Here is a 20,785-nt window from a genome sequence, read left to right as displayed (position 1 = left end):
ATTTTTTTTTTCTTCCAACTAGGACTGGCCCCAGGAACAACTTACCTGGGGGACATTTAATTACCATAAGGGGGCAGATAGTCATGGTAGGTGACTCTGTGTTATACCTTGTAAAACTCAGTGGCGCGAGAGTCTTTTTGCTACAAATAGGCTTTTCTACTGTGCTTTTTTGCCTAGTCACATATCACATGTTGTGAGGAAGCGTTCGTCCCAGGGTATTCACACTCTCCTGGGGATGTAGCTCATCAGCATCAGGATGGGAAGTACATCTTCATCCCCAGTACCATGGGGAGGTCAAACATCACACTGGAGGCAGACTGAGAATGTAGAGAGGTTTATTGCCTTAAGGGACACACATATGTAACCCATTGTCTTGCCACCATATAACCATCATCACAGACCAGGCTATGGGATCCACACTGTGTGAGCATCTTCTATACAGAAGACACACAATCCATCCACATCCACAGTCATTTGTATTGGACAGGAGTGAAGAACAATCAGAGAAAGTGGAAGCCAGCAACTCAGGACGTCATTACCCAGAGAATACGACAGGTCTGATTGATTCAGGTAATCCCAAGATCCAACTCAACCTGCAACACAACAAGAGCCATTAACCCAGAGGTGACCACAACTATCATTTTCCACTGTTGTCCCTGATTTTCAACTGCCCATCATTTGAGATCTTGTACCGTGGCCAAACATGGCACAGTGTAACATAAAAAGGCTGCAGTGTGGTGTCTCTTAATTGGACTTGTGTTGGCCAGCAGATGGCTACAGGGAACTCATGTGTGGCCTCATTGGCTGCTTGCTGAGACAGTTAGCCCAGAATGAACCACACCTGAGCCAGGTCTTTCACACCTTTAGCCAACAGCCCAAAATGGAGATATGCTTTTGGGATTACAAGACTAATGGTGGAATGCTCAATCTTAATATTGCTACCTAATTGCATTTTGGGTGTGTGATATATGCAGTATTTATTGACTAGGTACTGTATGTACTGTATGTGCATACCCATGCACAGATGTGGCTGAATACACTGAGTAAAGTATTTGTGCTGTGGACATGTATAGTAAGACCACTCTAAAATCCAATGTAACACAAAGCATATTGCCTTTTGGCACATATTTGCTGTTGAATTACCAATTGAAAAGGTTGGTTCACAGTCTCACTAAATTATAGAAGACAATTGTCCCATACTGCTCATGAATTAATAATAATAATAATAATAATAATAATAATAATAATAATAATGACAACAACAACAATAAGGGATTGGATTTACTTTTCCTGGTGCCAAAGGGCCTTTCGATTGTAGGGAACCTGACCTTGCCTACTTCCAATGTGTAGTATCAAAGTAGTTACTAATACGGTTTAAGCCGACCTAGACAGTGAGGCAGTGGTGATAACCCATTAACACACACCTGATTTGACTTGCCTCCAGGTTGACATAGTTCCAGCAAGCCTTGGCTCATGTCTGTGTGTGAATAAGAGGGCCGTGTCACGAGAACCGAGAATTAGATCTATTAGACTATAGAGAATGAAGCTATCCAAACTTCTTGGCAGTGAAGCATCAAACATGTATTCCTTCGGTATCCAAATATTTTCCTAAAAGCACCACACTTGTGTCTGTGCATTAAATGTACTTACTGTACATAATGCACTTTAAGGATTTTCAGTACTTTTAACAGGCTTTGTTATTGATATATTTAAGCTGTTCAGCCCCCCTTTTGGATGCAATCATTTCCCCAGGGTAATTGTCTGCTAAATGCCTAAAATAAATTCAAATAATCATACGTCGTGCCTCAATTTTGTTAGTATGTTACAATATCACCATTTCATATATGTTTTTATATATTGGTCAACAATTGGCATCCAAGCCAGGATACAGAAATACTCCTGTCTGATCCAAAAGGAAAACACATACCCATTGTCCTCCTCCGTAGCCTCTCTTTAGTTTAGTATGAGCATGTGTTAGGCCACATCCCTATGTTTTATCACATCCAATTTCAAACGTAATAAATGCAAATAATTGCACCAAAATGGCCATTTGAATATAATGTGGCTCATCATATTTCCATTGCCTCAATGTTTCGGAAATGTGGATATTAAAGGGATATTTAGGGATTTTGTCTACTTCCCCAGAGTCAGATTAACTTGTGGATACCATTTTATGTCTCTGGAAGTTAGTGGTAGTTTCATGAGCCAATGCTAACTAGCATTAGCACAATGACTGGAAGTATATGGGTATCTGCTTTAAGTAGCTTCAATGTCAATGCTGTGTTTGGAAGGCATTATCTGGCAAAGGGTGAGTGGGTAGGCAGTGAAATGGAAGCCCCAGGGAGCAAAGGATAATGGACCATGGTGGAGGGCACAGGGGCAATTGATGAGTTATTAGAAGGACGTCATGGGAAGGCAACTAGATGACACACCTGCTGCTCCATAACACTGGGGCTGTATATTCTCAGGGATTGTTCTGGGATGTATGTACTATCAAACTGGAGTTAAAGGATACTATGTAGGTAGTAGACAAAACCCATTGAATGGCTATTCATCTTGTTGTTAACAGAGTACAGTCACCCTCCATAAAGGTCTGCATATAACATGTACTATTTCATACGGTTGACTGCTTACTTTGGAGTAGTTACAAAAAATGCTTAGATTTTCTGTTTTATCATTTCCCTGAGTATTAGAAAAATATCAGGTAAGAAAGGTGAACCATAGATGCGTTCCCTTCAATATTATGTATCCTATTATGGAACGGTAGATAATAGCACCAATCCTCTGTGAACCAATCAATTCCTATTGTTCCTAGTGTATAGTGTCTTCAGATGGTGTATCCAGGTATAACAGAGATAACAGTGTTGGCTTGGGGTTTTCTCCCAGGCCTACGTCATTCACTGGCTAATCAGGCTGCATTATAATCATGGTCTCAATTCAACTGTATTTCTGAGTGGGCGTAGCACATAGGGCGGCAGGTAGCTTAGCGGGTAAGAGCGTTGTGCCAGTAACCAAAAGGTCGCTGGTTCTAATCCCCGAGCCGACTAGGTGAAAAATCTGTCGATGTGCCCTTAAGCAAGGCACTTAAATTACGTAAATGTATACACTAGATGTCATATAGCAACGTCAATGCATTGTGCAATTCTGGTCACTTGCAATAACCTTTTCTAAGGTCGATGTGGCATTTGAGGTAGGAACCTTTAGAGTCTTACATTACGTACTTTGAGGATGTCTTTTGTGTGAGACCTTGTGCTGGCATCTACATACAGTAGATAGACATGCAATTTTAAAGAGCGTGCATGTTCTGTTTACACATGACCTGCTCTTGCCACATTGAATCCAACCTGAAGACTTGTGTGTCTCGTATGCGTGCTGAGATGCTTGGCTACTCAACAGTCTGTGAGAGGAAGGAAGGATGGTAAATGGATTCTAGTCAAAAGCTGACTCTGGTTCTGGCTCACTCTCTTGATTGCAAGCATGCACGCATGGACATTCTCACACTCAGACTTGTACCTGGCAGGCAGGCACACACACACAGTTGATTCCCATTCAGTGGTGGCAGGGAAGGATTGTTACAGATAAACTCTCTGAAAGCACATTTCCTACATTGTGCCATCCATGGCAAATGTGCACGCCAAATTGAGGAATTGAAGCCAGGAGAGCCCATGTTTTTAAAAGTACCCTGGAGACATTCCATCTTGAATGAGTTGATGCAGTTCATTTTCCAGTCAAATATAACAAAACAATCATATTTATCAAGTCGCTTTGGATAAGAGCGTCTGCTAAATGACGTAAATGTAAAATGTAAATGTATCAGAAAAATGTATCCTGGTCGTCAAAGATTTTTGGAAGTTGGGGACATATTGTTTTCTTATCAACCATCACATTGTAGATAAGGAATGGAATGTACATTTCATTTATTAAAAGACAAAAAGGTCACATAACTACAGTATATACTTTTACACAGTAACGTAACGTTCAAAAAGTGTATGTTCTGTCCTTCTTCAAAAAGATAGGGGACATTTGAAATGGATTGGTTGTAAATCCAAGATAACAGGCTATGACAGCAATATCTGAATAATTTACCTGAAATACCATGAGCTCCTTGTCATTTCTCATGAGTTCATTTCTAATGGGTTCATTTCTTATTGTGAAGTGTATCTTGGGGTTGATCTCAATCAAGCCTGCAACAAGGAAAATCCTCATTAAAAATCACATTGCTGTCTCGCTGAAAAATGCATCTGCATATCTCAGATATCTAGAGTGTGGGTGTCCTGAAATTTGACTGAATTCCACCTTTGATATAGGAATATATAATATTGAATTGTCCATGTGCAGTTATATAGCTAATCTCATGCTATTCTATACATTTTGCAATGAAGCTGAGAGAATTTTGCACTTTTAAAGCTAATTTCCTGCAATTCAACATATATTGCCATGGGGCAGAGAGAAACATTTGCAGTTTTATAACTAATTTCACACTTTCTCCTGAAATCCTCAGTCACTGGCTTACCACACACCCCCGCGCCCCCGCAAGGGGTCTGGGGGGGGGGGGATTTAGGAGCCCTTGTGGGGGGCCCTGAGGTCGAAGAAAATGTGTATCAGAGGGATTTCAGGAGATATCTTTCTGACTCAGAAAGACAGAGCTGACTCAAAGAGCACTAGCTCCATCTATTGGAGATATTGTGTAATGGCAGTCATTGGCATCATGTTCACCACATAATAATAATTCCACATGGTTCCAATTCTTAAAAAATAGGCTATGGCTTTAAATAAGGATCCTTATGAGTATGACATGTGCATATAATTACTAGCAATTGCACTAATAGGCCTACACAGCTCACTTGACAGTGGTGAAATGAAAATAATTTTAGAATAGGCCCACACAATAAGTCCTCCTGTGACGATACCGGCTCGCGCCTCGTCCTGCTCTTATAGTGTTTGTTATCACGCGCTTTTAGCGCTACTTCACCCCGAGACTTGAGTGCTGGGGCGTCAGTTGGGTATGCGGTCGCCAATCCATAGCTCAAGACCAACTATTTAAAGTAGGCAACAACAAAAAAAAGTTGAATAAAATCATTCCAATCCCGATTAAAATGCAATGGCTGTTTAGCATAATGTCTGGCTTCAGGGCCATGCGGAGCATTGCTCGGAGGGAAGCCGCAAGCCTGTGCGCCTTTTCTGTCACTTTTAGAAAGCAGAGGCCGTGCCATTTGCTTTGCCGGTGAGCCTTTTAGGCAGTGCACTGATTGCCTTGAATTTGATGTCGGCATTTGAACTCGGCCTTGTATGCCTTGTTGTAATCTGATAGCCATGGGTTTCATTTAATTAGGAATTGGGAGTTGGGAGCCCTCCTTTTAGGTGACCATTCGAAACCAAAAGCTGTTTAATTGCTATTAAAATATAGGTTGTGATAGCTGTAAGCCTAATTGTTATTTTCAATTGTTTGCCCAGTAGGCTAGTGCGATTATGGTTTCATGTAGGCCTTTTGATATGAAAATAAACACAACTGAACAACTTGCTATTTAGAGCATTTCTCCAAAATGTTTTTGGCTAACAAATGTGCATTGTCCTGCAGTGACAGAATGATAATTGAGATAATGCAAATCATTAATGATTACTTAGCTAGTTGGGATAACTTTATTTACTTCTTACTGTAGGCCTACACAGTGACCCGTCATTCGTGGCACCTGAGGCCCACCTGTTTAGCAAAAAATATATATACACTACCGTTCAAAAGTTTGGGGTCACTTAGAAATATCCTTGTTTTCGAAAGAAAAGCAATTTTTTTGTCCATTAAAATAACATCAAATTGATCAGAAATACAGTGTAGACATTGTTAATGTTGTAAATGGCTATTGTAGCTGAAAATGGCTGATTTTTTATGGAAAATCTACATAGGCGTACAGAGGCCCATTATCAGCAACCATCAGTCCTGTGTTCTAATGGCACGTTGTGTTTGCTAATCCAAGTTTATCATTTTAAAAGGCTAATTGATAATTAGAAAACCCTTTTGCAATTATGTTAGCACAGCTGAAAAATGTTGTGCTGATTAAAGAAGCAATAAAACTGGCCTTCTTGAGACTAGTTGAGTATCTGGAGCATCTGCAATTGTGGGTTCGATTACAGGCTCAAAATGGCCAGAAACAAATAACTTTCTTCTGAAACTCGTCAGTCTATTCTTGTTCTGAGAAATGAAGGCTATTCCATGCGAGAAATTTCCAAGAAACTGAAGATCTCGTACAACGCTGTGTACTACTCCCTTCACAGAACAGCGCAAACTGGCTCTAACCAGAATAGAAAGAGGAGTGGGAGGCCCTGGTGCACAACTGAGCAAGAGGACACATACATTAGAGTGTCTAGTTTGAGAAACAGATGCCTCACAGGTCCTCAACTGGCAGATTCATTAAATAGTACCCGCAAAACACCAGTCTCAACGTCAACAGTGAAGAGGCGACTCCGGGATGCTGACCTTCTAGGCAGAGCTGCAAAGAAAAAGCCATATCTCAGACTGGCCAATAAAAATAAAAGATTAAGATGGGCAAAAGAACACAGACACTGGACAGAGGAAGATTGGAAAAAAAGGTGTTATGGACAGACAAATCGAAGTTTGAGGTGTTCAGATCACAAAGAAAAACACATGTGTGACGCAGACCAAATGAAAAGATGCTGGAGGAGTGCTTGATGCCATCTGTCAAGCATGGTGGAGGCAATGTGATGGTATGGGGGTGCTTTGGTGGTGGTAAAGTGGGAGATTTGTACAGGGTAAAAGGGATCTTGAAGAAGGAAGGCTAGTCACTCCATTTTGCAACGCCATGCCATACCCTGTGGACGGCGCTTGATTGGAGCCAATTTCCTCCTACAACAGGACAATGACCCAAAGCACAGCTCCAAACTATTTAGGGAAGAAGCAGTCAGCTGATATTCTGTCTATAATGGAGTGGCCAGCACAGTCACCGGATCTCAACCCTATTGAGCTGTTGTGGGAGCAGCTTGACCGTATGGTACGTAAGAATTTCCCATCAAGCCAATCCAACTTGTGGGAGGTGCTTCAGGAAGCATTGGGTGAAATCTCTTCAGATTACCTCAACAAATTGACAACTAGAATGCCAAAGGTCTGCAAGGCTGTAATTGCTGCAAATTGAGGATTCTTTGACGAAAGCAAAGTTTGAAGGACACAATTATTATTTCAATTAAAAATAATTATTTCTTACCTATTTCTTCCTATTCATTTTGCTATATTTCCTATTCAAACTCATTTCATGTATGTTTTCAATGAAAACAAGGACATTTCTAAGTGACCCCAAAAGTTTGAATGGTATTGTACATATACAGTACCACTCAAAAGTTTGGACACCTACTCACACCTACTCACTCTTTATTTTTACTATTTTCTACATTGTAGAATAATAGTGAAGACATCAAAACTATGAAATAACACATATGGATTATGTGATATTTCCCTCATTAAAATGCAAATCAATTTATAACATTTTTGACATGCGTTTTTGTGGATTTTTTTGTTGTTATTCTCTCTCACTGTTCAAATAAACCTACCATTAAAATTATAGACTGATCATTTCTTTGTTAGTGGGCAAACGTACAAAATCAGCAGGGGATCAAATACTTTTTTCCCTCACTGTATATCAAATTTCAGCCAGACCGCCCAGCCAACCCGAGCTGCCTACACGACCAACCCCCACCAGTCTAGTCAATAACTCAACTCTCTCCCCATCACAACTTCCTTCCCTTTTTTTATGTCTCAAGGGAAAGGTTTGGAAAACAAAAGTTGAATGAAAACACACATACACCTACACATTATTAACACACAGAAATGGTACACCCTCCATATAATTCATATCATAGGCCTAATAGTACTGTAGAGTTATTTTTACTTGCACACAATATAGCTGGGTCACCCCATCCTGCCCCTAGGGCCAGGACTGAGCAGCCCAGCAGCTAGAGATTGCCTAAATAGGTATCTCCCCTGACGTGGGCATATTTTCAGTACAGACTCCTTTTGTCTGGATAAGAGCGTCTGCTAAATGACGTAAATGTAAATGTAAAATGTAAGTATTCCATATAAGGCAACCGGACCTTAATCTTAAAACAAATCTAGTGATACTGTACATAACTTCACATTTCTTCCATACATTGTGGGAGGATAACCAACCTTCCAATTAACAGCAATGCATTTATTAGCCAATATAAATGCTAGGCTACACAGTTTCTTCTGATAACAGTCTCCAGTATCAACATTTCCAAGCAAACAAAAACAGGGAGAAGGGAGAATCTGTAGACATACTCTTTGCCAGAATTCAGCCAGCCTTCCCAAGACCACAACATATGCAAATGTGTCCCCTTTTGTGCTTTACACCTCCAGCAGAATAATACAATTTCTGAGTGCATGATATTCAGTTTCACTGGCATATAGTACGTTCTATGGATGGTCTTAAACTGCAGTAATTTATGTCTGAGATTATATGAACATGACTGGGAATTCTAACATCTGTGTCTATTCATCATCATCAATAGCTTCTCCCAGGTCTTCCTCACATGTTTGTTTTACATGATTTGTGTCATCGAGAAAAGCCTCTACCAACACTTGATACAGTTTGGAAATTAACTTTGGCGGTTTGTCAGACTGCCTTAAAATAGCATCTGGCTTGTCAAGTGTTTGCTGAACAGAGAGAATAAAGTGTTGTATCTGCAAAAATTCACCTCACCTCTGTCACAGACTGGTCTTCCTTGGCTGCCTGACCCTGCTGAGACCCTGAAAATGATGCATGACGAATAATTATCTGGGTGTACATTTATATATTATATTATCCAAGAATAGAATCAATGGTTCAATAATTGAAATGACCATTATTCCCAGATACCAGACTGTATCTTTAGGCTTAAGTTGCTGTCCTGTAGCTACTGTAGGTCTACCCATCAATTCCAGATGGAACTTTGTATCATTCACTGAATATACTGCAAAATTCACCTGAGCTCCGTAGACTGGTCTTCCCTGGCTGTCTGACCCTGCTAAAACATGATGAGCATAGTGTTGTGTACTGACTGCGCTAGAGGGCTGCATTCCCATGGGATGCCTGCGGGTCCCGACAGAGATCATTGCGGCACGGTCGTCATTGTTCATGCTGCAGGCAGGAGCGGGTGGCCAGACAGACGACTTTGTGATGAAAATGTTTTTGTTGTCCCGCAGATTATTTTGAAACGGTCATCTTTCTGCTTTGTATGCGTTAGCCTACCTATTGTATTAAAAGCCCATATGTTTCGCTTTATTCACACTCAGAATTCGCTGCTTCAATTTCCGTAGCCTACCTCTCCTAGTTGGGTGTGAGAGTTCAAGTGCACCTAGTATGTGTGGTCTCATTGAAATAGAGTAGGCTGCCTACATGGGCGGAGAATCATGTGGCAGTTAACTTGAATATGAAATTAACTTAAATATGATTAGACTGTAGTTTACTACAGTGTCTGTAAATAAATATAGATAGTGAAAAGAAGTGGAGGGCGCTCAACCAACGTGAATTTTTTAAATCATAATTGGCACAACGTGCACATAGGTTAGGCTACTATGGTGAGCTAGTGTTGTGCCTTTTCATAAATATTGATCACCCATATTTCTCCGTCTGAAAATCTCCCCACTCCTAAAAGGTAGGTTATTAAAATAGCTCAAGAGAAAGTGCAAGTCTCTCCAACTCTGCTCTCTTCAAACTACATCTAGCATTTTGGCTGATATAACCAAGTAATACAATATAAGGGCCATGTGAGAATCTCTGGTAATTTAATCTATTTCTTCAGTTATTTTTGCGCATTTGATATTGCCCATAGGGCACAAAATTGCTGGGACCATGGCTGGCAAGAGAGCTGCGTCACATACGCCTAAAATAACATTGCGGGACTGCGGTGGGGTTTGGGACCAGTTCTTGCGGTAGCGGGTGGGAGTCGGACAGAAAGCCGGCAGGTGCAGGCAGGAGCAGGATGAAGAAATCGGTCCCGCACAGACCTCTACTGTGCACCAAGACAGTGAAGCCTGTAACGTTGAGGCTGTTTATTACTGTGTCAGTGTGAAAAGTAGGGAATTAGCTAGGGAAACTGACTAATACAACTGACATTGCACTGAAAAAACGTCAGAATATCAATCTTCAATCGTTTGGCTGATTGTTTCATTGTTTGATTCAGGCCTAGTTTGATTGAGGCAAAAAGAATAGCTAATGTAAGCCAACTTTTGGCCAGCTCTCTCTCTAACGGTACATCAACTGTAATGTGAACAATTGCTATGGCATTCAGAGAGGACGCACTCAGAACGCAGAGAGCGCATTATAGTATTTTGAACTAATTCTTTCATGCTTTGGCATAAAAATGGCTTCTCAGGGATGTAAAAAGATGGTCTAAACCAAGCATACTAGTCCAACAGATGACAAAAGGTATACCAAGAAAGAGGCTTTGGAGAACATTCTCAGTAATTCGGACACAGATGCTGCCAGCTACCTGGACACTCGGATGAATAATAATGTTTTCTAGAAGGATTGGATTCCGTTTTACTTTTTTAAATAACTTTATATAGTTTACTATACAGTATATAGCCTCGTTATTGATATTTTATTGTGTTACTATTTTTCCTTTAGTCTATTTAGCAACCTTTTTATTTCTTTTTATTTTTAACTGCTGCATTGTTGTTTAAGGGCTAGTAAGTAAGCATTTCACGGTAAGGTCTACCTGTTGTATTCGGCGCTGTGATAAATAAAGTTTGATTTGATTTGATTGTAGCTGTCTCTACTGATGGTTCAAGCTCCACCACTCCACAAAGGCCCCACTCCTCTTCCACTACCCCCACTGCAGACCTTGGCTCTGCCAGTTCATCTAGAGGTGTGGAGGCAGGGGGGACACCTAGGCATCAAAAGAGAAGAGGGAGGAGCAGAGGTAGAGGCACTGAAACCAGCACTGGAACCAGCACAACAGAGGGAGATGAACCTGAGGACAGATGGCATATGGTCATTGAAGATTATGTGGAGCCAGTGCCACCCATGTTCAGACCCAAATGACCTGTAGGCCCACAGTTGGACAGTACTCAAACATAGCAGCTGTTTCAGCTCTACTTCACCACCTCTGTGCTGGGGACACTAGTTTCCAATACCAACACGTATGGGGACATAAAGAAGCATGGGGGTGAAGCTATCAAGACTGGTCCTATTTGGCCGGACCAGTCGGCAGGCCAGATAGGTTCAGTAGACCGGCAGGCCAGCTGGGGTTGGCTGGCCTGATAGGTTCAGTAGACTGGCAGGCCAGCTGGGGTCGGCTGGCCTGATAGGTTCAGTAGACTGGCAGGCCAGCTGGGGTCGGCTGGCCTGATAGGTTCAGTAGACCGGCAGGCCATCTGGGGTCGACCGGCCGGCCAGATAGATAAAACCAGTTGGCCGGCCAGTTAGGTAGGTCCGGCTGGCCAGGTAGGTAGGTCCGGCCGGTCAGATAGGTAGGTCTGGCTGGCAAGCTAGAAAGGTAGGTGTGGAATGCCGGCCATGTAGCTAGGTCTGGCCGGCCGGCCAGATGTGTCCTGCCGGCCAGATAGCTAGGTCCGGCTAACCGGCCAGCAGGAAAGCTAGGTTTTCACAGACTGGCCAGATAGGTAGGTCCGGCCGGCACCATAGCTAGGTCCGGTTGGCTGGCCAGATAGGTACGGCCGACCGGCCAGATGGGTCCCGACTGCCAGATATGTAGGTCCGGCAGGCCGGTCAGATAGTTAGGTCCTGCAGGCCAAATAGGTAGGTCAGCAGGCCAGACAGGTAGGTTCCGGCCCACCGGCCAGGTAGGTCCGGCGAGCCAGATAAGTAGTTCTGGCCAGCCGGCCGGCCAGATAGCTAGGTCCGACTGACCGGCCAGGTATGTCCGGCAGGCCGGCTAACTAGGACCTATCTGGCCGTTCTGCCGGACCTAGCTATCTGGCCGGCCTGACGTAGCGGTATGTCCGGTCGGTCGGACGTAGTGGTATGTCCGGTCGGACCTAGCCGTCCGGTCGGACCTAGCCATCTGGCCATCCAGTCGGACCTAGCTGTCTGGCCGGCCGGACCTAGCTATCTTGCCGGGCTGGCCGGATTTAACTTTCTGGCTGGCCGGACCTAGCTATCTAGCTATCTGGCAGGAGCAACTTATCTGGCTGGCCGGCCGGATCTAGCTGTCTGGCCGGACCAAGATATCTGGCTGACCTAGGCCGGACCTAGCCGTCTGGCTGGATCTAGCTCTATAGCTCTCTGACCGGCCAGCTGGATCTAGCTATCTGGCCAGCCTGCCTGAACAAGCTATCTGGCCAGTCGGCCGGTCCTCGCTATATTGCCGGACCTAGCTGTCTGGCCGGCATACAGGACCTAGCTGAGGCAGGCCCGGGCCGGCCAGATACCTAGGTCCAACCTACCTTGTACGTAGGTTCGGCCGGTCAGACAGCTAGGTCCGGCCGGCCAGATAGGTAGGTCCGGTCGGCCGGCCTGCCAGATAGATCCGGCGAGCCAGACAGATAGGTAGGTGTGGCTGGCCAGCCAGATAGCTAGGTCCGGACGGCCTACCTGCCAGATACCTAGGTCCTACCTATCTGGTAGGTAGGTCCGTCTTGGCGGCCAGATAGCTTGGTCCGACCTGCCATCAGACCAGACAGGTTGGTCCGGCCGGCTGGCCAAATAGATACAGTTTGTCAGAGCTATACAGTACTGCATCATAGTGTCATCCAACAGAAGCAGATCAGTGACTGCAGCTAGTCCCGAAGCCACTCCTGCATTGTCATGGCTGTGTGCTTAGGGTCGTTGTCCTGTTAGAAGGTGAATCTTCACCCCAGTCTGAGGTCCTGAGCGCTCTGGAGCAGATTTTTTATCAAGGATCTCTCTGTACTTTGCTTCATTAATCTTTCCCTCGATCCTGACTAGTCTCCCAGTACCTGCTGCTGAAAAACATCCTCACAGCATGATGCTGCCACCACCATGCTTCACCGTAGCGATGGTGCCAGGTTTCCTCCAGACATGACGCTTGGCATTCAGGCCAAAGAGTTCAATCTTGGTTTCATCAGAACAGAGAATATTGTTTCTCATGGTCTGAGAGTCCTTTAGGTGCCTTTTGGCAAACTCCAAGCGGGCTGTCATGTGCCTTTTACTGAGGAGTGGCTTCCGTCTGGCCACTCTACCATAAATGCCTGATTGGTGGAGTGCTGCAGAAGGTTCTCCCATCTCCACAGAGGAACTCTGAAACTCTGTGAGAGTGACCATCAGGTTCTTGGTCACCTCCCTGACCAAGGCCCTTCTCCCCCGATTGCTCAGTTTCGCAGAGCGGCCAGCTCTATTAAGAGTCTTGGTGGTTCCAAAATATCGCAGCACCCCCACCCCCAAATTACTTCCCGCAGCTATGACTGTAATCAGTTGCTGAAGTGTCAGACAAAGGAAAAATACCCTCCAAAATGAAGGACTGGGCTGCCCCAGTGTCTTGCATTATCTTCACCGGCTGCTTAACAGCATCACCACTCTAAACAAAGGGCTCATACACATCTGATTCTAAATCTTGTTCAGGAGATACACCAGTCCCAACCAGAGACTTAATGGCCAGGAAGTGCTCCCACAAGAAGATGGGCTGACTGGATTCGGAATGCTTCCAGATCTATCATCCTTTGTCGCGCTTTCAGCTTAATCTCTTTTAATCTAACGGCATGCGCACGTTCTTATTGTTCTTGTCTGGCTGCAAGTTCTTGTTGTTTGGCTACACGCTCATCTTGTCTTTCCCTGTGCTCCAACTCTCATTTCTGTTGCTCCAATCTCTCCTCACGTTCTCTTTCCTTGTGCTCAAGCTCTAATTTTTGTTGTTCCAACCTCTCCTCACGTTCTCTTTCCTTTTCCTTGTGCTCGAGCTCTAATTTCTGTTGTTCACATTTTGCCTTTAGTTTTACCTCTCGCAATTGCAAGTCTGTGGGGTGTACTCTACCACCCGTAGGACCCTTTTCATTATCCTCCCTCTCTGGAAGGATTTCCTCCTCCACCAAAGCGGCACCGATCAACTTTTTGACTACTGCTTTTGGATCGCCAGATGCCACTTTGATGTCATAATGAGTTGCAATGGTGAGCAGATTTGCCTTCGTACGTTTATCTAACATCTCCCATTTAGGGTTTGCCACAAATGCTTCCAACTTAAAGTCCATGACTTTATTTTATTAGCCTGTGTATTTATGCAACTTCAAAATGATTCCGCCAATCTTATAACCCCTCAAGGTGGATGTCAGTGACAGAAACTATCACAAAAGTGCATTTTGAACACTCAAATATCTGGGCACAGCAGAGCTTCAGAGTAGGTGACTAGAGCTACTACCATACTCATGGGCAACAAGATCCCGGACGAGCCCCTATTTTGTTATGTTTCCCATCAAGAAATGTCGCTCAAACAGAAGGGTGAACACACAAAGAGTCACTGTCCAACAACCAAAACGAAACAGGTGGGGTTTTAGGAGGGGTTCTGAAAGATACTCATGGGGGTGTCCACTGAAATTTGACTAGCAACAACAGCTGGAACCTAAAAGACAGCCACCGTGAGTGCCAACTAAATTTGCTCAATAAGAGGCAAACAAAAGATAAACCCACACCAACTTAAAGACAGGAAACAAACCAAAACGAAATCAGACAAAGTATTGTTTGTCTAGAAATCAAACTAGGGCGAGCCGAATAAAGGTGTTGACCCTCCGCATCTATCAAGACAACTGGAACACTGGGCCAGCCACTCTTAAATAGCACCTGGGCCAACACAGGTGAAACACCTTCCCACTAACAAGATGGCAACTAGCACAGGTGTAACACATACTGACTAATGAAGCAACACCAATTGGTGCGCCCTATGTGCTAAAGTCCAACCTCAAAACATAAATGGAAAAACCAAAACCTGCAGCACTCTGTGCTGGCACAGATCTACTACTCACAGGGATCCTCTCAGGATTCCTCACCCTTGACCCATACTCCGCTACTTTCTTAAATACCTCAAAATACAACATCTTCTGCACTAAACTGACTCTAGCCACCTCAACCTGCCTCCTTCGCTCCGGACACTTCCGATCCCCAGCAACATGGGCACGCCTACAGTTGACACACACAAGTTTATACACCGAAACTACACTGTTCTCTAGCCATGCCCCCCTGCACACTTCCCACATCTTGGAAACTCCCTCCAACAAACTGTCGCAATATGACCACAAACGTCACACCTGAAACAGCGCAGTGGATTCGGCACAAAAGCTCTAACAGGATAACTGATATATCCTTTGTTGGGACTTTGTTGGGTAAAGACTGACTCAAAAAGACTGACTCCTCTGTTTCACTACGCTCACCACTGGGTCTACGTCGCACCAAACAGTGGGCATCAGAAACACCAGGAATCTTCAACTTCAATTGCTCCACTTCCACACTTAATGCTACCCCAGAAATCACTCCTTTCAATGATGCCCTGTTCCTAAGAGCAAAGAAAGAAACAGATCTTGACCCAAGTTGCATGACACGGAGTGCCCGTTCCCTCTGGTCAGAAGAAACACAAACAAATATCACAAGCCCACTACGGGTTACCTTCACTGATTCAACTGCACCCAACTCCTTTCCCACCCATCCTGAAACCACATTTTCTCCAAAAACGTCACTCCTACTGGACCAGATTCTTCTTTATCATGTCCATTGATGCCAGGTCACCACACCTTCCACCTCACTTAACTCGCCCTCATTCACTTCCATTTCACCTCCAGAACTTGGTCTGGCGCTCGGCTAATTCTGTTTGCACTTGACACCAATCTTCTTTGACACAACCATCTCCATTTTTATTGCCATATTCCTCAAATTCAAATCCAACCTCTGCTTTCCTCATTGTCTTCGACCTTTTCTTCCTCTTTTTCCCCCTCCCTTCCTCCTCAGAAATCCGTCTTTCTGTGTCCCTGTCACAATATTCCTCTTCTCCTGATTTTGTTTGCGGCCCGGTGGCATCCCGACTTAACTCCATCTCATAATCATCCTGCTCACCTCGGAAACGTGTCCTCTCCGGGCGCCGACATTTTGAGAGCATGATGAGCCTTCTGTCCGATTGAGCGCAAAACATTTCGTTATGGCTATGTTGTTGCTACGGTGGCTCAAGAGGGACAAACAACAGCAATATTGCTGCTTTTTTCTTGTTTTTCAAGCAAAGGTCTTTAGGGAGTATGCGAGCACAGAAGTTTGCTTCGCCTAGCCGCGTTCTGCTAGGAGCAAACCAAACCTATTTATGTGGCCGCATTTACTGTTGAAAAGTGATATCCTAAGTACAAAGACAGTAAAGTACACTAAAGGGTAAATACCCCACCCCAACGTGTGCTGTGTCATGAGGATACCTGGATCCCCTATTGAGATGTGACTTTTGAAAAGGAGACTGGTGTAGGATTTTAAGGTTAGGATTGGGGTAGGGAGCTGATTTTAGATTTGTACCTAGGGGAAACTTCACCTCAGAGCTTTACAAAATAAATCATTACAGCAAACCACAAGCTGTTTTAAATTCTGTCCAAAAAGGTTGGCCTAGCTACAGTATCTTACCAAACATTCAAAAATGGGCTCTTTTGACCATTCAACATATCACAATAATGCAATACATTTAACTTGTCTTTATTTAAAAAATATTTTCAAAACATGTTTCAATCAATTATGTATATAAATCATTGGTTTAATTGGATGTATTGTAATTATTCTCGAAGTCTACACAAATCCCAGGTACGTTGTTTGACTGCTTCGACTACCCGTAGCTGGTTTAAACCAACACGGAAATGAGTCAAATCACAAGTTTATAGCTCATGAAATAATAATTGTTCAACTGGTGTAAACACATGTTTTGCGGTGGTGATGAATATGCCACAAACATTTATTGTAAAGCATTTTTTTTGGTGAAAAATTGGGGCGAGTTAGCGAACTAGTCAGTGAGAGAGCCATTCATTACAACAAGCTAACCGCGAGCAAGCAAGCTCTAGCTAGGTAACGTATGCTATCATTGTAGCTAGTGCAAAAGTCAGAGGATTAATTCAAACGCTGCTGTCAAGAAAACGTTTATCCTTTCATATCATAGCAGTCAGCTAGCCAGTCAGTCAGCAAAATGAGGGTACGGTCGTCTGTTTTTGCCTCTTTTTGTCTCATACTCGAAGTACTAGGCATTGCCTTGTTTCTTAGGGGTTTTTTCCCAGTCCCTATCAAATCTTCTTTTTCATCGAAGAACAAGCTGTCAGATCTTCCGCCTGAACCGTTTACAGGTGTGTTGTGTTGACATTGTTATCTAGCGATACTCCCAATTAGTGTGATATTGTTATTCTTCGCTCTCAGCTAGCTATATTGATTTTGTGCATTGGATAGCTAGCTAGCTAACTTAACGTTACTTGCTTGAATGACAAGGTAATGAAGTTATTATTTTGCACACAGATTCAATGTTATCCTACCCATTTGTTCCTCGGTGTTGTCTGCAATGTTGGTAACTGGCATTTTCTTTGGTATTACAGGGCGCTCCCCCAACTCGTCCAAAGTCCCAGACCCCCTTTTCAAGAGAGTAGTGATAGTGTTGATCGATGCGCTCAGGGAGGACTTTGTGTTTGGTCCAAATGGGAGAAAGTACATGCCATACATAAGGCACCTGGTGGAGAGGGGCTCCACACACAGCTTTGTGGCCAAGGCAAGACCTCCTACAGTTACAATGCCCAGAATCAAGGTAAGAAAGTGAAACACCACCATAACTAGCTCTCATTTATGGTACAGGAATTATAGCCCTTTACAACTTAATTGTAGAAAAGATAACTCCCACACTCACGATATTGCAATAATAGTGCAGAGGTAATATGGCGTGTGCAGGGGTTATCTTTTCTAACGTGGATATGCTGCTTTGTGATTGTGACACGGTCAGGTATACCTTTCATTGGTTGTCATATGTTCAGGGTTCAAAATCTTGCATGATGCTTGTGTAGCCGGCGCGGTCTGTCTCTTGCCGACTACTGCGTTGTGTTCCGGTGCACTGAAGACAACACACTGGCGTACTTGAAGGCACTTTATTGTGTACAACTCTCTCAATCTGTTCAACATCAAAGAGAGAAAATGTTCAACACTCTACCCTCGACCAGAATCCGCCTCTCCCAGCCGAATACAATGCAGACTCAGTATAATCACATTCAAAAATACAAGGAATAAAATACAACATCATTGGAAAATAAACATTGCATCTGGTGTATATCTTATGTATGTGTCATATTCATGTTATCTCTGCCAAAAACTCTGAGCTTTTAGCCTTTATATTAATACTGTGCAACATGACATAAACCATCTTTCAAACAGGTAATACATACAGTAATATGCACGAAGCAACATGTAATCCTTCACATTTGAGCTTTTCAGTGCCATTAAACACTAATCAATACATGAAAACATTTTAAATGAACACATTTTAACCTGATATAGGGAATACATACCTGTTCAACATCAAAGAGAGAAAATGTTCAACACTCTACCCTCGACCAGAATCCGCCTAACATAAAGAACAACGTGAGCTTCGTCACAAGAGGATAGAATGATGATTGCTAACTTACAGCTAAACAGAACACGAGGTTAGCTAAGTTAGCAATTTCTCAACTCTCAAAAATGGCTATATTCACGACACAGCTTGATTAAATGTACGTACACTCATCATATAATATACATACAAGTTACTATGTGCACTGAAACGTTTTAGTTTTAACAGGTATATCAAGTTTATGTCACGCAAGTGAACACGTACCTCTCCCAGCCGAATACAATGCAGACTGAGAAAAGCACAACATCCCTCCGCATATAACCAACTCTAGAGGGCGCACTTACACAACTAACTCTCCCAATATCTGTAGACTACACGAAATGCTGAACAATACAATATTTTGGTGAAATCAACTCACAAAATAAAATAAAAAAATAGAAAATGAATCGGTTGCAAAAATCTGTAATTCTTTGACCTGTTACATTCACCCCTCTTTAATTTCACCAAAATCCTTCACACTTCGAGGGTGGAAAATAACCAAAACATATAGAATAAAACTCTTGTCCACTTGGTCCAAGATAGCCCTGGGACTCCATTTCCCATATACAGCGTATAAAGCTACTTACAAAGTAAGTTAAAAGAAAACAGCAGTTGATCAGGCTACTGCCCCTTCTAGTGAATATGATGCCTTATACATCATATGAAATCTTGGAACACTTTCCCTCCATTATGAACATCTCATGACTCAGGTCATACTACTGGTAATAAAGAAAAATATCTTAATCTCAAAATGTATCTAAAATAAAGAACGGAAAGACAGTGACCTTCTGACTCCTGTAACAAAACCCTTGGTGAGTGGTTTTTGCACCATGTTCTCTATCAAGCGATCGACTGCCTTAACAACCCTGCCAGTACGTGTTCTGACAACCTGACTTTCAAACCCTTGTACTTGGGAGGGTATCTGACTATCAATCAGTGTAACAGGTGAATTGACGTCCGAAGACCCTGTCTCATCTAAGTCAGGAACATCAATTGGGGCAACAGAGTCAGTGTCAGTCATGTGCAAATCAGGGGGTCACTGGAATCCGACAAGTCTCTCACAGGTGAGTATTCATTTTCCCCTTGGCCTCTGACCTCTTTAGACTGGGCTCTCGTGGGTGTCAGTTGAACAGACTTCCTGGACAGAGAGTGGGGCATCTCATTCTCCATCTCAGACTCATCAGCTTCTCCAATAGACTCAGAGTCAGAGGATGCGTTTAACCACGAACATGTACGGTCCTCAGAAGCGTCTACTGCTAGGCCACTCAAAGCATCAACAGAAGGAGGCTGAAACTCACTGGCCACATCCGAGGCAGCTCCATTCGTCTCTTCATCGCTTAGTTCTGGCATGGGCAAGAAGCTCACGTCCAACATCAAATTCCGATGAACAACTTTTTGTTTTCCCACTTTCGTCTCTGACTTTGTAAACGTGAGTCTGAGGGTTCCGGTCTATGATGGTATACAGTGGCTTCCCACTTATCCGCTAACTTCCTCTTCCCTCTCTCTGCTTTGTTAGCTAACAAAACTCGGTCGCTAACGTTCAAGTGGGTTCCACGAACTCTCTTGTTGTAGCCATCAGCTTGATGTTGCTGTCCTTTCCTCGCATGCTGCTGAGCTATGTCGGCAGCCACATGGAGGTTCGCCATCAGTTTCTCGGCATAGGTCTTATAATTCACCACGACTGGATCCCTCAAGACTTGTTTGAAGACCATGTCTACTGGGAGTCTGGGCACTCGACCATACATCAAATAGAATGGAGGATATCCAGTTGTTTCATGAGTGGTGGCATTATACGCAAAAGTCAAAGTCTGTATCTGTTGGGCCCAGTGTTGCTTAGCTGTCAGGGGTAGGGGCACGCAACATACTGCCAAGTGTCCTATTGAACCTTTCGGTTTGCCCATTTCCCATGGGATGATATGCTGTTGTGTGTGTTTTCTTAATCCCTGTGAGGCTGAGGAGTTCAGCTATGAGTTTGCTTTCAAAATTGGCCCCTTGATCAGAATGTATTCGCTCTGGGAAACCGTAGATGCAGAATACGTTATCCCATAACTTCTTCGCTATTTGCTTTGCAGTTTGGTTTACGCAGGGAAAGGCATGAGCCAATTTTGTAAAGTGGTCTGTTATGACTAACACATCGACAGATCTTTGCTTAGAGTCCTCAGCACTCCAAAAATCAATGCACACCAGCTCCATGGGTGCCGAAGTGCGAATGCTCTCCAAGGGAGCTCGGGCAGCT

The 20,785-nt window shown here is 43.5% G+C and overlaps 1 protein-coding gene and 1 long non-coding RNA gene across 2 annotated transcripts in view; one reads left to right on the top strand and one right to left on the bottom strand.

Moving 5' to 3' along the window:
- Window positions 1-318: 318 nt before the first annotated feature.
- LOC121540497 lies at window positions 319-17,540 on the bottom strand. The gene is made up of 3 exons (XR_006657394.1): window positions 17,453-17,540; window positions 4,087-4,184; window positions 319-593 (listed from the first exon to the last, which is right to left on the bottom strand). It is a non-coding gene; the product is annotated as an uncharacterized LOC121540497 (long non-coding RNA).
- LOC121540485 (GPI ethanolamine phosphate transferase 2) overlaps window positions 16,771-20,785 on the top strand; it is a 133,757-nt gene continuing 129,742 nt past the window's right edge. The window contains exons 1-2 of the mRNA XM_041849394.2: window positions 16,771-17,269; window positions 17,513-17,718. Of these exons, the coding sequence (XP_041705328.1) occupies window positions 17,116-17,269; window positions 17,513-17,718 (360 nt within the window). The 5' untranslated portion in view covers window positions 16,771-17,115. The remainder of the gene's footprint in view (window positions 17,270-17,512; window positions 17,719-20,785) is intronic.

This window comes from Coregonus clupeaformis, chromosome 3 (genome assembly GCF_020615455.1).
Source record: "Coregonus clupeaformis isolate EN_2021a chromosome 3, ASM2061545v1, whole genome shotgun sequence".
In the NCBI taxonomy this organism is placed as follows: Eukaryota; Metazoa; Chordata; class Actinopteri; order Salmoniformes; family Salmonidae; genus Coregonus; species Coregonus clupeaformis.
Note: the sequence above shows the minus strand (reverse complement) of the source record. Positions and strands in the feature narration are given on the sequence as shown.